Below are 18,173 nucleotides of genomic sequence, written 5' to 3'. Positions count from 1 at the left end.
CCCAACGACTAATTGCTCTGAAACTCAGGTCTGCGGCTGAAGAGCAGGCCCGCTACCCGAACATTGACCCCGGCCACGTCAGATAGGATGCTAGAGACTGTTTAGAGTGCAAGGACCAAGGGCGAAGTCTGGAGCAAGAGAAGACTACAAATCCCAGCGAGCACCGCGGCGCCCTTTTTGTTCTCGCGAGATTTGAAAGTCCTATTCCGGCGTGCCGCAGGAAATGACGATCGGGACACAGCCTCCTTCCACAAATCCTTTCTCGCGAGGCGGAAGAGCAGCAAGGGGGCGCTAGGAGAGGGAACTGGCTAGCGACGGTCCGGCGAGAGAGATCTGGGGTGCGGGGAAGTTGGGGGGTAGAACCTGCTGGGCGTCCGAGCACAGGAAGGCCGCGCCTGCTGGGTCCGTTAGGACAGAGGGCAGAAAAGGAAGGGGAAGGCAGCTGTCGGGCGGTCCCCGGACAGAGGGCTTAAGGTAGTGGGGACAGCGTTCTCCCCGGATGGCGACCGCTGATACTTCGACCCCGGCCTCTAGCGGCCTCTCACCGAAAGAAGAAGGGGAGCTTGAAGATGGGGAGATCAGCGACGACGATAACAACAGCCAGATCCGGAGCCGGAGCAGCAGCACCAGCAGTAGCGGCGGCGGACTGTTACAGTACCCTCGGCGGAGGCCTCCTCACCCGCCCCGGGGCGGTGGATCCGGGGGAGGCGGCGGCTCCTCTTCGTCCTCGTCCTCTTCTCAGCAGCAGCTGAGGAATTTCTCACGCTCACGGCACCCGTCTGAGCGGGGCCATCTCAGGGGACACAGCAGCTACCGACCCAAAGAACCGTTCCGGACTCATCCGCCCCCGGTGCGGATGCCATCGGGGTCCCTGTCGGAAAGCAGCCCCCGGCCATCGTTCTGGGAGCGGAGCCACCTAGCTTTGGACCGTTTCCGCTTTCGAGGCAGGCCTTATCGGGGTGGGAGTCGCTGGAGTCGGGGGCGAGGAGTGGGTGAGCGAGGAGGCAAGCCGGGGTGCAGACCTCCTTTAGGAGGAGGAGCGGGATCCGGATTCAGCAGCAGCCAGAGCTGGCGAGAACCCTCTCCACCTCGCAAGAGCTGTATCCTTAACGTGGCGGTCCGCCCTGGGTGTGTCGCCGGAGCTCCCCTTGGCGTCATTGCTGGGTCCCGGAGTTTAACTTTTCAGAACCACTCATTTGTCTCTCTTCGTCGGCAGTTGTCATGTGCCACACTCCACCGCTCTTTTTGTAGGTTGTTTCACTGGATGCTTTTGGATCTGAGTGTGTCATGGATTCGGGTCAGCTAGGGAGATCAAATACAGTCTGGGTTTTTAACGGGACACCAGCAGCCCAAATTTCACTAGTATTTGTGTAGTTTTGTTTGTGTACTTGTTTGTTGTTGCTTTTTTTTTTCTTTTGCTGGCTTTGGAATTCCGTATATAATAGGAAATCGATTTAGATGATTAGAGAAAAGAAGTATTCAAACATTTTGAGGAATACTGTTACTTGTATTACATCCTGACATTAGAATTCGTAAAGTTTTCCTCTGTAATTTTACCGTCTTTGTGGTTTTTTTTTCTTAACCTTCTAGAGTTATTCGTTCCCATTGCTGCCCTTTGTTGTGTGTGTACGCATGTGTGTAAATCCTTTATTTTTACCAGTTTTACTATTCAGATCTTTTATATTCATAAGTATTTTAGAAAGTTATGTACATTAAGTTCACTTTCCTATGTTCACTTTTTGGCTTTATAACTCTTGATGCTGTTGACATTTAGGTCATAGAAAAACTTCCCAGCACTTTTAATTTAGCGTGTTAGCAAAGGAGGGATGTGTAGAGTATGGACTAGTGGAGAAGAAATGTCCTAATTTTTGCTCCCTCTAACCTTATTCTCAGTTATCTTTAACATTACTAAGTTTATTGGCTATGTATGCTAAGAAATTAATTATCAAAAGCTTTCTTGTTTTATTATGGATCTATATATCCTAACTTCTACTCTTTAAAGTAGTTTACTAAGCACTTTCATTACTAGCTATAATTCCCAGGATGTAATGATTGTTTAATATATTTTCTATAAAATTTACATCCAACACTTATTTGGAATATACTCAATTATTTTTATGGAGAACTTTAGGCTCGATGTGCTTTTCCCAGATGGCATGATGTTAAGTGAGCAAGAAAAATATAAAGAAACAACAAATTTCAGTTTTTGTGTCCCAAAAGGCGTTTACTTCTGCCATCTATCATTGTTTTAGAAGCATCTCACGATGGTTTTGGAGAAAAATCACAGGTAGGTAACCTTTTAAAAGGTGGTGAATTTTCTTAAGATTAGAAAACCTTTACCTATGATTGTATGCAAACATGAGCCGTCCATGGGTTTTTTTTCTTTATGCTTTCTGAATTAAAAATCAAAGTATGTTTAAATACATGTAAACATGTTTTTTAAGATTACCTAGATGAAAATTTGTAATTTGTGTTGGAGAAACAAGTGAAAATAGAGTTTTGTTAAAAAAAAAAAAAACATAAAACACACACACACACCCACACACACACAAAACCATCCAGCAGAGGACAAAAGTACTGTGGCAATCCAAAGGGTGTGTCAGTCTCTCTGCTTTACCAAAGTGTGATTAGTCTACCCTCTGCCCTTGCCTTTTGTCTGTTCCTGTGCTACTATTTGGGGATTGTGCATTATATGAATGTTTATGTACTTACTGCAAAAAGAGTGTTGGTAAATATCCAGTGTGCAGATGTGATTTTGATTGCCCTGACAGCTTCTCACAAATCAGCTGTCTTGCTGAATATTTTTCAGATACCGCACTTAAGAACAAGATGCTTGGTTTGATTCTCTGCATTATTTTTCTCATGAAATATCAGTAAACTGCCATAGAAGTACTGTTCTTAATAATAATTTGAGGAGGAAAATGTAGTTCCCAACCGCTTTGTATAATGCAAACAAATAAAACTTGGATACAAAGCTTTATCCACATTTTTAAAATATCTGTATCATACTCAGCTTAATGCAAATGTTCTAATGTGATTATAAAAAAGGCTACTTTACAAATATTGCCTAGAAAAGAATGAGTGCAATTCTGACTCACTTAACTGATTTAGAAATGAAACATCTTGAGTATAATTTTTGGGTGTTGTTACTATTTTATAACTTAAATAGGATACATTACTTGCAACTTCAAGGAAAACAGAATAGACAAGAGTCTGTTTCAGTTCTTATTGTTGTTTAGAGACATGGGCTCACATTGTAGCTACTTTGGAATTCACTGTGTTGCCCAGCTGGCTCAAAGGTATGGCAGTCAGCTTGCTTCAGCCTCCCATGGATAACTGCCATTTTAAACTTGGAAATCAGATGCGTGTTAACACAGTGAGTTAGCACAGAGTCTCAGATGAGTCAAGTCATCCCACCATCACTTTAGGCTGCACTAAGGTTGGAAAGTGGTTCTTTCTTCAGAACATTCTCTCTATCTCTGTTTGTCCACCCCTCTCTCTGTGTATCTCTGTCTCTGTCCTCTATCCCCAGTACTGAGGATTGAACCCAAGGCTCAATTACTAAAACTCCATCACTGGCTCTTTTAAAATTTTGCTTGGAGAAAGTATCTTGCAAAATTGTTCCCACTTCTGTCTCAGCCTCTATGTTATTTGGGATTAAAGGCACTTGGCACCATACTAAAAACAAAAGCAGTTTCTAAAAGATTTACTTTTATTGTGATTACTTGTATACAGTCAGTCACATGAGTGCCCTAGGAAATCAGAGATGTTATATTCCCCAGGGCTGGAATTACAAGGCAGCCATGAGCCTGCTGATGTGGATGCTGAGAATTGAACTCAGATCCTTCGAAAGCACTGTATGCCAAGCCATTCTTTCCAGCCCACACAGTTATTTGATTTCCTTATGTCACTGGGCAATAGCATCACCACTGGTACATAAAAGTGTAAGTTCGAAGGAACATCTTGACCAACTTGAGAATTAGATTTGGTAAACAGGTGTTGACTTTGATCCTAATTGTGCTGGAGAAGTGGGAAGGGTTTTGTCTAAGAGATAGTTAATGATCCTAACTCAATTATTTGTGCTCAGTTTTGGTTGTTACTTTTGGTAAGTTGAATCTATTCCCTTTGCAAATGTCTGCAGTGTCTTTATTTACTGTTAGTTTTTATTACTACAGTTCTACCTTTACATGCCTCAGTTAGAAAAACTTGAGTTTATGCACACAGAATGCATGAATGGACAGGGAGAATAAATAACTCTGGCTTTATTTAGGAGGTGTCTTGAATTTCGGTAAAGTCGAAGAACAGAAGCCAAGATACAAAGCTTCGTAAATTGTGATGTGCAGGGGAAAGGTAAGACTGGAGAGGTAAGCACAGGTCAGATAGTGAAGGCATCCATTCTAAGCACTTTTGGCTCTTGTGAGAATTGAAAGAATGAGCTGAAACTTTATAATCTATAAAGAGACTTTGGTAGCAGGATGGGCATGGTTTGTGGACAGTAGAGAATCCCAAATATCTTATCAATTCAGATTCCTCTCATGTGGTAGGTAAAACTGGGAGTACTTTAGAATGTTTTCAAATGAAAAAAAGGACTGGATTCTGACGACTGCAGAACACCATTTCGAGCATTGAAGAAAAAGGAGTTAGGAAGTATAAAAAATGTAGATAAATGAGGAGACATGAAAATCACAGAAGCCAAGACAACAGTGGTGTACAGTGTTAACATGCTACAGAGAAATCAGGTAAAAGGAAGTTTGAAAATAATAGTCTATAAACCTAGATCAGTTTATATTGAGTTAATAGAACCTTGGTTCCATTTGGTCGGATCGTAGGAAAGAAAGATATTGAGAAACTATTCTTTTAAGAAACTTGGCCGGCTGTGTGAAAACAGTTAACAGCAGGACTGTTGATTTTACATTAAAGTTCACTTTGTTTCTCAAATATTTAGCCATGAGTCCCATCTTTGAATTTGTTCTCAAGAGTTTGAACATCTTCGATGGCTGTCCTATTACTAAACAGAAAAGTCCTATGTTATGTTACAACCATTGAAAATACAAATTTGCTGGGTTTTCACTAATTTCCAGAATGAATTTCTATTTATGAATTATTTGAATTAGAGCATACATTTTGAGTACTATTTAAATATCAATTTTTGTCACATGGCTTTTATATTAATTGTGCATGTGTCAGATTTAGCTCGTGGTGGATTCTCAGTTATGTATTGGTTTTTAAAGTAATGTGTCTTTCATAAATTACTAATTTTCAGTGTTCATTTCTTATTTCTTACTTTTTTAAAAACTTTGAAATGAGAAGAAACTAGTAAACAAGAAGATTCCCTCCTGATTATCAGAAGTGTAAATTGTCAACATCTGTGAAAGTTTCTCCCTTTCTTCAGAAAGCATCCTTAACATCCATTTGCTTTGGGTTTTTGTAATACTTACAGAAGGAAGGATGCTACAACCTAACTGGGTGGACTACCTGTGGATTCAACTGGTAATTTCTGACACTAATGATTTTGTAAGTGGACTGTTTGTATGGATACTTGTTAAATTGCAATATGGGCACGTAAGCAGGCATTGGCAGCACATGTATTAAATGGAATTTAGTAATTTAAAAATATCAGTTCATCTTGAAAAATTAAGGGAGAAAAATTCATCTATCACTTAAAGTATTTTTGTTAAATTTAACTGGAAATTTTCTGGAAACTGGTTTCCTTAATATGCTGTTCAGCCAAAAGTTTTGGAAGATCTCCGTCAAGAAAACAGAATCATTCATCCAAAAGTGAGAACTGTGGGGAAGAAACTTTTGAAGATTTGCTTTTGAAGTACAAGCAAATACAACTGGAACTAGAGTGCATCAATAAGGATGAGAAACTCGCTCTGAATAGCAAAGAAGAGACTGTGCAGGAAGATTCGAAAACATTGCATTTTGAGGACCAAACAAGCACCGATAATGCTAGTATTACAAAAGACCCAAGTAAAGAAGTAGCACCTGAGGAGAAGACACAGGTCAAAACTTTTCAGGCATTTGAATTAAAACCACTCAGGCAAAAGCTGACTTTACCAGGGGATAAGAACCGGGTAAAAAGAGGGAAAGATGGAACAAAGCAGCTCTCCCTGAAACCCAGCACTATGGATGCTAGCCAAGGTAATGGGACTACACTGGGAGTTAGCTTTCTTAAAGACTATATTTGAGTTAAAGTTCTTTTGCATTTTTATTATAGGTGTTATTATTACTTAATAGTAAGTTTGGCTTACTAAGTACATTGATTGAGGCAGGGTCTCTCATTCCATAGTCCAGGGAGCCCTGGAATTTGCTGTGTACTGGTCCCTCCTGGCCTGAAACATGTAAACCATCTGCCTCAGCTTCCTGAGTGTTGGTATTACAAGTGTGAGCTCATTCCTGACTTCTGCTAATCTTTTGTGGTTTTGCTCTGGTTGGCTTGCTATGTGTTGGACAGTAAGTGACGCTAGTGGGCAGAATTACTGCTTTAATGTGCTGTACATTTGTAAGTTTTTAAGGCTTATTGGGTAGAGAAAGTTTTCACCCCTATTCCTAGTTTGAAACTTTTTAATTTGTGAATAGATTTTAGAGTTTAGCCATCTCTTTATCGTTGATGAGTTTTTAACTTCTCTTAGTTAATACTACAAATTATTTTAATTGATTTTGTAGTGTCTAAACTGCCTTTTTATACCTGAGTCAGTTTATATATTTTGTTTTTAAAAATTCTTGTTTAGTATTTTCTTAATTAAGATACAATTTTTATGCAATAAAATGTATTTTTTACCATATAATTTCTCTAAATTTTGACTTATGAAGACGGTTGAATAATCATCACCAGCCATTACAATTAAGATACATGCCTCTATATTTTTATAGTAGGTTTTTTGTCTGAGTGTGATGTTTGTACGTCATCAGCAGACTTGTAGGACAAGTGCTTTACCTGACTAAATCTTATTATCCCTGTTTCTTTAATCCTTAACAGGTCTCTTAATCCTTAGTCCATCTGGTAACCTCTAGTCGGCTCCCAGGATTTTCCAGAGTAACATAAATTGTATCATACAGTTTGTTTGTTTATTTATGTTATTAAAGATTAAACCTGTGACCTCACACCTGCTAAGCAAGCAATTTATTGCTGAGTGAGATTCTCAACTCATTTTTTTTTTAACTCTTTGTTTTGTAACAGAAATAGGCAGGGTTTCACTAAATTGCTCAAGGTAGCTTTGAACTTGTGATTTCCTCTCTTCAACCACAAAAATCACCAAGAATGTAGGTTGGTATCACCAGCCCTGCATTCTGATTCTAGGCATTTTCTTCTTCCTTTATTCCCTTTCACTTAGCACACTGAAATTCATCCATGTGGTTTTGTATGCCATTAATTCATTGCTGTTTTTAATTGTTGAGTGGTATTCCCATGTGTGACTCTGCAGTATTTATGAGTGATAGAGAGATGTTTGTATTTTTAAAAGATTTATTAATTTGTTTTCTATGAGTGCTCTGTCTTCAGACACACCAGGAGAGAGAATCAGATCCCATTATAGATGGTTGTGAGCCACCATGTGGTTGTTGGGAATTAAACTCAGGATCTCTGGAAAAGCAGCGAGTACTTTTAACCAGTAAGCCATCTCTTCAGCCTGGAATGTTTGTATTTTAATATAAAGGTTGGCTAGTGATTCATCTTGTCTTCTAACCTTAATACACCACCCCACCTCCCATTTTCCTTGCCAAATTTTAATGTAAAATTATGCCTATAAAATGAATTAAGGACTGTTTCTGTGCTGTTGTGTAGAATAGTTTAAGACTAGAATCATACCTGGAGTATGGAGTAGATTTTGCCGTTTGATTGAACATTTAAGTTTTATTAAAAGTTTTGTCACTGTGATGGTGAATTTGCCTGTTTGTATGTTAAGAGATAGAGTATTGATATTGCCCAGGCTAGCCTTAAACTTTGTCTTTAGTGATCTTCCAGCTGTAAGGTCTCAAAAAAATGATATGCACTAGGACATGATAAGGACAGCATTTTTGTGTGTGATTGTGTATCAACCTGCCTCATGCATACAAAGCAAGTGCTTTTCCAGCAAGCTGCACTCCCCAGCTTATATTTTCATTTTGTACTAAGTAGTTTAAGAAGTTGAGAAGTATGGCAGTAATTGTTTTGTTTTTTATTTTTTTAAGATTTATTTATTTTATTTATTTGAGTACGATGTCACTGTCTTCAGACATACCAGAAGAGGGCATCAGATCCCATTACAGATGGATGTGAACCATATGATTGCTAGGAATAGAACTCAGAAGCTTTGGAAGAGCAGCCAGTGCTCTTACCTTACCTGCTGAGCCAGCTCTCCAGCAACTTCCCCCTCTTAATTATTTGTGTGTTTGTGTGCATGTGCACGAGCACATGCATATGTATGCACAAGTTTTCACGTGCTATGTAGTGCATGGGTGCAAGTTAGAGGACAACTTGTGGAGTCATTTATCTCTTTCTACGTTTATGTGATGGGAATTGAGCTGAGATTTCTAGGCCTAATTGTGAAGCAAGTGCATTACCCAATGAGCCATTTCATTGTCCCCAAAACTCTTTAATTAGAATTCTCTGTTGGTAAGTCTCACCATTCTGAAGACAGTTTTGGCTTATATTGTTGGTTTTGAAAAGCCAGCTATCAGTCTTAAGGATATTTAATATTTAATTTGAAGGTAATTTAGCTTTCTTCAGTTGCTTGAAAAATAAGTTCCATTTTGTGTTTGATGGTATATAGTTTGATGGTATATAGTTTGATATAGTTTAGTGTTGATTATAGATTTCTTTTTATTACCCAGCTTGGGATTTGTTGTGCTTCTTGATTGTGAATTTGATCTTTGATTTGTTTTAGAATCTGTGTAGCTACCTAAATACTATGCTAATATTTGTTTTCTGGAATTCTGTATAGATGTGCTATAGTAAATCACTGTATTTTCCATGTCTTTTGAATATAGATGTTTTTTCCAAGAACTCAGCTGTAAAAGTTCTGGAAAACTTTCTGTGCTGTATGTTTCTTTCCCTTTTCTGTATCATTCTCTTTTCAGCCTCATCAGATTGATCTCCTTTAAGCCCACCTATTGATTTTTCAGTTAAAATTACAATTCTTGTTTTAATATTTCATATTTTTATTCCTAAAGTCACTTTGGACAGTGTTTTATTTTTATCTCATAATTTCAAGTTGATTTATTTCTTTTGTGTGTGTGTGTGTGTGTTTTTGTTTTTGTTGTTTTTTTTTTTTTTTTTTTTGAAGTTGTATGTTCAGTCTGGTCTCAAACTCTATTGTGGCCAAGTCTGGCCTTGAACTCCTGATCCTACTGTTTCTGCCTCCTTCACAGGCTTCCCATACAGCAGGCCCAGTTTTCTGTGATCAGTGCTTATGTTTGTAGGTTTCAAAGCTGCTCATTGGTATAGGTTTGTAAACCAGAGTGATGCTTGCGTACATAATCTCAGAGTTGTTATTTTTCTTTCTAATAAGTTTAACTACTTATCATTTCTGTGAAGTATAACATCATAGGCTAGAGTGTACTCAAACATTACAAAGCTATAACATCTAAATAATTATTTTTAGTTTTAAAGCTATTTTATCAGATTATCTTTTTTTAATACTCGAATCATTTGCCATATCATTTTTACAATAAGGCTGATATTACGAGCTTGGTCAGATTTATATTTTCATTGTCTGTGTGTGTGTGTTGCAGGAGGCCAATTTTGGATGTTCCCTAGGTTGATCATTTGCTTGTTTTTTTTTTTTTTTTTTTTTTTTTGAGACAGGGACTCCTGAGACCCGGGGCTCAGTCCTGCTAGCTGCCTGGCTAGTGAGCTCCAGCGATTTCACTTGTCTCCATCCTTCCAGGGCTGAGATTGCACATGCAAGCCACCGTGGCTCTGGGACTCAGGCTTGGCTTCTCATACTTGTGTGGCTACCATTTTATGAACTGTGCTATTTTTTTCAGTCAGTCCTTCATTCTTCTTAATTTCCATAATTTTATTTGAATATACTAAGAGAATGGTATCCCTTTTTTTTTTGGTTGAGGGTCATGAAAACAAGGCCATAATAAAGATTATCCTTTAATATAATTTCTGATTTTAGTGTTATTTCCATTTTAGATTAATTGTGGCTATATTTTAGAATATTCAAAAGATGCTATTTTATTTTAAAGGATTAGAAGATAAAGAACAAAATTTAACAAGAAGAATTAGTGCCTCAGATATTCTATCTGAAAAGGTAAGATAATTTCGGGGACTAACTATCTCTATGTGACCTATACTTGCGTTCTGTAGCCTGTTCTTTTGTTTTTATTCATTTTAGAGACTTGATCTCAAACTTGCCTTTACTTCCTGATTGCTGGGAGTACTGGTGTGTGCTACCATGCACAACTTGTAGTTTATTATTTTGAAATCATTGCTGTGAGTTTATTTAGTTAGACATTGTGGAGAGTTGTCTTAAGAGTTTCTTTCCACTTATGTCTAAATTCTATTAACTTGATGTGTAATTCAGATCTATAGATGATCTTTTTGTTCATTGTTTCTGAATCATTTAATTTTGATTCAGAGTTTATCTTCCAGGTTTTTGTTTTGTTTTTGGTATGTGGTGTGTGTTTGTGTGGTTTATATTTCATTTAATAATGGAGTTAGATTGATGTTGATCTGGAATCACAATTTAACTATTTGCTAACTGAACGAAATGTCTAGCTGAATGAGTTCTTGGGCTTTTGTTCCTCCAATGATTTTAATGTGTCTTCTCTGAGTTGTTGTGAGGCTTTAGTAAAATAAAGTACAGAAGTATCAAACATTGTTTAAAAATTGATATGTATTGAGTAATTCAAGCCTTTTTATAGATCTGAAATACTTGCAATTTTTTTCCATTGTGATTTCAGTTTGTCGTTGTGAGTAAACTGAAATGATTCAAAGTCTAAGAAAGATGGTCCTGAATTTAGGAAGGATAATGTGACAGTGAACACATACTCATAAATATATTTTTTAGTATCTTCACAGTAACCATATGTAGTAAGTTGACATGTTTCATAGATAAAGATACATTTGTATAGGTTAAAAGACTACATTTATGTAGGAATTAGATGTCAGAACAAGAACTGAATGAGGTCCTCTGAGCCCTATTTCCGAGATCTTGATTCTGAGAAGATAATTTAAATACCATCTATAATTCTATGAAGCATCAGTGATATTTACTTCCTTCCAAGGGGAGTCATTGCGTAGAGTAATCTCAATGAGAAATGATTATAACTTTTGGTCAGATCTGAATCTGTATTTAACAGTGGAATCTTCTATTTAAGATGGCAGTGTTTCCTAATTGCACTCTTCAGTGTGATAGCCATGAATAGTAGACGCGTGACTTAAGGAGATGCTCAGCGATGACTTAAGGAGATGCTCAGCGATTAAGTTCTTGCTGTTTTGTCCTCAGCACCTGTATTGGGCACCTCACGTTCACCTGTAGCTCTGCCTTCAAAGGAGCTGACAGCCTTTGCTGGCCTTTGAGGGTTTCTGCATACATTATTTAGAACCCAGTGTAGCAGTGTAGGTTTGTAATTTCAACAGTCAGCAGATTGAGTCTAGAAAGATTGTGAACTCAAGGGTAACCTGAGCTGTATGGTGAGCTCAGGCATTCGTGTCTAACTTGGGCTATATGGTTGGTTAACTGAGACAAAATTAACAGATAAACAGATGTGGTGCTAACATAGTTTCCACAGTGGAAGGGGAAATACTAAGGTAAAGTCATCAGCTAGCATTCACTGTTTTCTTTATACTTGCAAATAAAAATAATTGGACTTTAGGAAAAATATAGTTATATAATACCAATTAGAAAAAGTTATGTGAATCTTAATGTACTGGAATATGAAACTATTTCTTCTTCTTCCTAACTTTGAAAAGGATTATCCAAACTTCCTAAATCCATGAACACCTAAGAAGGTGTTAGAGTTGCTTGGTATTTTCAGCTAGTTACATTTCAGTGAAAGATGTAGAGCAGGCAAATTTTCTAAAGCCATTTCAAGTTATAATTAGTAGGAAGAAGTTCTGGTGAGCTGTTCTAGAGTGACCAGACAAGATCTTTGATTTTTTTTTTTTTTTTACTGTAAAGAAGAAATAAATGGTTGAGATAATTGGATATAATTTAAAGGTTATATAGTATGTGCACACATTGAAACAGCACAAGTACCCATCGGTTTGTATATTTATGTAGCAGTTAAAAATTTGAAAAGTAGAGTGAAAAAAATTAGCAAGTTATTTCAGGTAGAAGATGCTTTTCAAACATATCCTTTTAAGATATCCTATTTTAGATTCTTTGAAGAAAAGTGAGTATTCAAAATATTTTAAATATTCAGGGAACATCTATATTTAGAACATTCAGATGCAAACTAATGTGAACATCTTTTCCACTTGCAGTAATGCTAAAAACTTAACAAAACTTGTCCTTGGAATTGTAAGGGGGTCTTTAGTGTTCTTGTCTCCAGTCTGATGAGTCACTTCATTCTTCACTGCTGGCTTCTTGCTGTTGTCAAGTCTTAAATGTTGTCTAGCTCTTACTGTTCTCTTCTTCCTGTCTGCAAATTTATAGACAAACCAGTAATTTCTACCAATGGCTTTTCTGTTTGTATTGTAAGAATTAAGTTAGTTTTGATTTATAGAAGGGATATGAGTTTTTGTTATTTTATCCATATTTTCCATTTAAATATTTTATTTGATACTAACATTACATTTTTTTTTTTTTTTTGGAAACAGCCAGATTTATTATTAATGTGCCATCTGTAGACATAAGACCCAATAGCCCTTTGTCCCAAAAGTTGAAAAAAACATTAACAGATAGAGCACATGCTGGACATGCCAGGGGGTCAGAAATCCTGTGAGCTGTCACCCCTGCTTTGGTACCCGGAAGAGAGCATGAGATTCCTCAGGGTTTCCAGATCTTTGGGCACTCCTTGGAGTTCTTCAAGGGTGACCCAAAGCCTTTGGAGTAAGTTTCAGGAAATGTAGTGTACATCGCATAAACCACGCCATACTTTGACACATCCCTTCCGGCAGAAGCACTCAAACACAGCCCAGAGTGGGGCTCGGACAACTTCTTGGAATTCATCTCTTGATGTTGATATTTGAACCAAATCTTGATCTGTTGTATTGTCAGTTCGAGTGCATCAGCCAAGGCCTCCAGAGTCTCCAGGTTAGGGGAGGGGTCTTTCTCGAATTCCTTTCTTAGTGCCTCTAACTGGTCACAGGTGAACTTAGAGATGATATCCCTGGAGGTCAAACCTTGAGTTGTCTTCTCCTCGGTAGCTTCGGTAGCTTCCATCACGACCGCAGATCACTTGAGCTCCCTTCTTCCCTAACATTACATTTAATTTAAGTTGGTGAAAGATTCAGACTGGCAAATGTTTAAAGTTAAGTAGTAGAATTTAAAACATGCTCTTCTGTTTTAAAGAAACTTGGTGAAGAAGAGGAGGAACTCTCTGAGCTGCAGCTTCGCCTTTTGGCTCTTCAGTCAGCTAGTAAGAAATGGCAGCAGAAAGAGCAGCAGGTGATGAAGGAGAGCAAAGAGAAACTCACCAAGACCAAGACCACACAGCAGAAGGCGAGAACCAGCACAAAAGCGCACTCGGCCAAGAAAGTGAGCGCCACAGGTGATGAGTTTTCTTAAACTGTTTCAGTTGAACTAGAATATATTCTGGTACCTTGTTTCTAGTTTTCATTTTGGACTTTTTTTTTTTTTAAAGAAAATTACTTGTTTTTATAATAATAATCAAAACAAACTCAAACCAAAAATTAAAAGTAAAAACAAACTAATAATATACACACACACACACACACACACACATCCCTCCCAAAAATTTCACAAAACAACATGGAGCCTGTTTTTTTCTTGGCCAGTTACTCTTGGGCATGCAGCCAGCCTGTGGCTGTTTTGGAAAGGGTGGTAAGAACATAAAATTGGCTAGGGAGGTAGATAGGATCAGAGAAGGGAAAGGGTATTATGGAAATGTATGAAAAAGAATTTTTAAGTAAAATAATTTTATGTGTATGGGTATTTTGCCCACATGTAAGTGTCTAAATCTTGTCACATTTGGTGCCTGAGGAGCTCCTGGAATAGGAGTTACAGATGTTTGGGAGCCAGGAACTGAACCTGGTCTTCTTGTTCTCAACCACTGAGCTATCTCTCCAGCTCTGTAATTTAGGATGGTTAGTTTGGGAAATTATATAGTCCTAAATTGGATGCAAATTCTGTTATAAATAGAGTTCAGGGTAGACCAACTATCTTCGATATAAAAACACTGCTTAAGTTTTGACTTTTAGTTGGTTGATAACTGACATTCTGCTTTCATGTGAAGCTAAACAAGCTTTACGGAAGCAGCAGACAAAGGCGTGGAAGAAACTCCAGCAGCAAAAAGATCAGGAGAGACAGAAAGAAGAGGACCAGCGGAAGCATGCTGAGGAAGAAGAGAGGAGGAAAAGAGAAGAAGAAATCAGGAAAATCAGAGACCTTTCAAATCAGGAAGAACAGTACAATCGATTCATGAAACTGGTTGGTGGGAAGAGGAGATCCAGGAGTAAAGTAAGAACTATCACATCAAAGTGTGCACAAGTTTTCACAATTACATATATTCTTTCTTTTTTTTTTTTTTTTTGAGGGTCAGAATTTGTACCATAGTGCATATATGGAGTCTAGGGGACATCTGGGGAGACATCTTATTGGCCCAGAATGTTCACAAGTGTTTTGTTAATATGATTTGTAAGATCCAATTAGCTAAGGGAAACTAATTATCTTATGTTTGATAAAGCTTCTGTAGAAAGTCCTTTTTCCCCTCAGTGTTTGAGAGCACGAGTTGTGCCCGGTGGGTAGTATGTGTGTAGCATGCTCAGCCTTTCAGGATGTCTTCAGCCATTTCTCCACCATGTGGCTTTTAACATCTTTATTGATCCTGGCTATTTTGTATTTAATCTTGATCATGTTTTGACCATTATTTTGTATGTTGTTGCCAATGATTGAGTGAGCCATTTCCTTTTTGGGTGCTACCAGAAGTAAGCTGGGAGAGTTGATATTTGACCTAGTGTTATTAACGGTGAGTTTTGAACTTTAAGAATACTAAATATTAACTAAATGTAGAGATTTTTAAAAAGTAAGGGTTCTTTAAAGAGAGAGTCAAGGGGAAGCTTTCTTTAGGCAAGGATTATAATAGTTATAATTAAGACTCTTGCAAATATAATATTTGTGTAGAGATAAGTATTGTATTTGCACTTAATATTACCTTTGTTTACATAGGTTTTTCTAGTTTTTTGGGAGTAAAACATAAGATATAAAAAAGCACAGCATATAAACATGCCACTCAACTGTAGTTTTCAGATACAGTTAACTCCTTTATATCTAAATGTTGTTGACCTTTCAGTCTGTTTCGCTGTATGCATGTCTGTGCCCCACTTTCATGTTTGGAGCCTGTGGAGGTGAGAAGAGGACATTGGCTCCTGTAGAACTGGAGTTAGAGATGGTTGTGAGCCACCGTACAGGTGCTGTGAATTGGCCAGTTCTCTTAACCACTGAGCCATTTCAATAGCTCCTATTTTTTATTAGGAAAAAAAAATCTGATATTATAATTGTAATGCTTAAATTACAATTTTTCCTACTAGGTTTTATACCTAAAACATAATGGCTGTAAGGACTTTGTAATCTGTTTTTGTTTTTTAGAGGAATCTAATTACTTTAATGGCTTAGACAATGAAGAAATTCATCTGTATAGATAATCCATAACTGTCAGAGACATTTTCCAGATTTTATGCCATGGGCAAGTCTCAGAATCATAATGATTTGGGGTATTTGGCTCTAAAAGATAATTGTCAACCCTTGTGATAAGTAGCCTAAGAGTAGCCTAAGAAAAGGTTTGTTGTATATTTAGTCTTCAGATCCTGACCTGAGGCGATCCTTAGAAAAGCAGTCTGACAGTGGAGGAGGCATTTATCAATATGATAACTATGAAGAAGTTGCTATGGATACAGATAGTGAAACCAGTTCTCCAGGTAGGAGCCAAAACTTTGAACATTTTATAATCACAATTAAGCTACTCAAAATCTTCAAAGAAATGTCTTAATGAAGGTGAGATTTACTGATATGACACTGTAAAAACTTAGAGTAAATTTCTGTTGTATAGTTTTAGCCATTGTTTTCAAGTGTGCTTTCTAAAGATGTTTAAATTAAAACTTAAGAAAACCTTTTAATTTATTTCATGTGCATTGGTATTTTGTCTGCATGTATGTCTATCTGAAAGTGTCAGATCTTGGAGTTACAGTTATGAGCTGCCATATGAATACTGGGATTTGAACCCAGGTCTGTCTGGAACACCAGTTGGTGTCTTTAACTGCTGAGCCATCTCTCTAGGCCTAAGGCTCTAAAATGCTTTTTTTCTACTCTGTTAAGTATTTGATCTAAATGGTTTTATGAGTTCTGGGATTAAAGCTGTGAGCCACCGTGCTCAGGCACCTTTTCTTGATACTCAGATGGGATTGACCATGAGAGACCTATTCTAGTCATTTTAAACACCTGCACCTGAGGCAGGAAAAACATGACAGACAACATTTGAGAAGCTGGAGGATTTAGGAGATAAGATACTCAGTGTCACTACTCCTTGTGGTCATGTGGGACCAAATCGAAGCTGGAACTCCAGTTCCATGAATCTAGATTGGAGAGAACACAAAAACACACGACTTATGTAATGCTTATCAAAAGTGGTCATTTTTAAGGCATTGTTTTAAGCTGATGTTAGATAATCTTTTTTTTTTTTTTTTTTAAATAATGTATTTATGTTTATGAGTAAACTGTAGCTGTCTTCAGATACACCAGAAGGGGGCATCAGAACCCACCACAGATGGTTGTGAGCCACCATATGGTTACTCAGGACCTCTGGAAGAGCAGTCAGTGCTCTTAACCACTGAGCCATCTCTCCAGCCCCAAAGGCTTGCTTCTTAAGTCTGAATCCAACTGGAAAATTGCACTCTATTAACCCATTGTATACACAGCCCCCAGCACATTGGCCGGATTCAAAAGAATTTATTTTGTGAAAATTACATTTTACAAAAATGTGCCCTATTCTCTGTTAGCAGGTTTTGCACCTAATAGTGAAGTAGGTGGAAAGTGTCTCTTTGTTTTGTTTTGAGACTGTGTAGTCCTATGTAGCCCAGTTGGCCTTAGGTGGGGCATCCTCTTGCCTTGGCCTGGGATTTTAGGCATATGGTATAATGCCTAACAAAACTTAAATTTTGATGAATTAAATGCCAGCTTACAGGAAAGTTTTCATTTAAGAGCAGTTGTATATGGTTGGAGAAGGATGCATAGGCGTTTAAGATTTATCATACACTTACGAGATGTGATTTGCCCTCTACCTAGGTGTGTCTCCTTGAGCGTACCTATACGTTACTGTGCTCCTGCTGAAGCACTTCACTAAACCTGTGTCTTTCTTTTAAACAGCTCCTTCACCAGTACAACCACCATTTTTTTCTGAGTGTTCACTGGGTTATTTTTCTTCAACACCATCTGTTTCTTTGCCTCCACCAGCTCAGGTTTCAGTAAGTAAAAACTGAGTGATTTCAAAGAAATTACTGTGTCTCTTCAAATGTGTTGGAAACTGGCATAAATTGTTTGGTTTGAAGAGTGCTTAAAAATTATAATCACTAGTTAGAATTAATAGCTAGAAATATGTAGAATTAAACAGTGATTGTTTAGTTATCCACTTGGTAGTTTTTTTTTTTTAAACTATAGCCAATTTTAATTTTATTGATTTGAGACGCAATTCTTCTTTGCGTCTCAAATAATTGTCATTTATAAAATTTATTCTAAAACAATAAAAATTGTTGCTTTCGATTTTATTGGCTTTTTTCTTTGTTTTTGGAGGCAGGGTCTACGTAGCCTTGGATGTTGTAGAACTAACTACATAGACAGGATTGGCCTCATTCACAGAGATCTTCCTGCCTCTACTTCCCAAGTGCTAGGATTAAAGGCATGCCCTGAAATTTTGTTTTGTTTTGTTTTTTCTTTAGATAAGGTTTTATTAACTTTGGAATTCACTTTGTAGCCCAGGCTGTCCTTAAACTCACAGAGACACCCTTTCCTCTGCCTCTGTAATTCTGGCATATGCTAAGATGCTTGGCCTGAAGCTTTTTCTTA

At 37.6% G+C, this 18,173-nt stretch overlaps 1 protein-coding gene across 2 annotated transcripts in view; it reads left to right on the top strand.

The window, feature by feature from the left end:
- The first annotated feature begins 354 nt into the window (after nt 1-354).
- Nucleotides 355-18,173, top strand: part of ZFC3H1 (zinc finger C3H1-type containing) — a 46,910-nt gene continuing 29,091 nt past the window's right edge. For both annotated transcript variants that reach the window (XM_080935994.1, XM_080935993.1), the window contains exons 1-7: nt 355-1,100; nt 5,728-6,144; nt 10,177-10,241; nt 13,449-13,647; nt 14,353-14,576; nt 15,913-16,033; nt 17,478-17,575. In XM_080935994.1, the coding sequence (XP_080792120.1) occupies nt 500-1,100; nt 5,728-6,144; nt 10,177-10,241; nt 13,449-13,647; nt 14,353-14,576; nt 15,913-16,033; nt 17,478-17,575 (1,725 nt within the window). In that variant the 5' untranslated portion in view covers nt 355-499. The remainder of the gene's footprint in view (nt 1,101-5,727; nt 6,145-10,176; nt 10,242-13,448; nt 13,648-14,352; nt 14,577-15,912; nt 16,034-17,477; nt 17,576-18,173) is intronic.

This window comes from Micromys minutus (assembly GCF_963924665.1).
Source record: "Micromys minutus genome assembly, chromosome: 22".
Lineage (NCBI taxonomy): Eukaryota > Metazoa > Chordata > Mammalia > Rodentia > Muridae > Micromys > Micromys minutus.
Note: the sequence above shows the minus strand (reverse complement) of the source record. Positions and strands in the feature narration are given on the sequence as shown.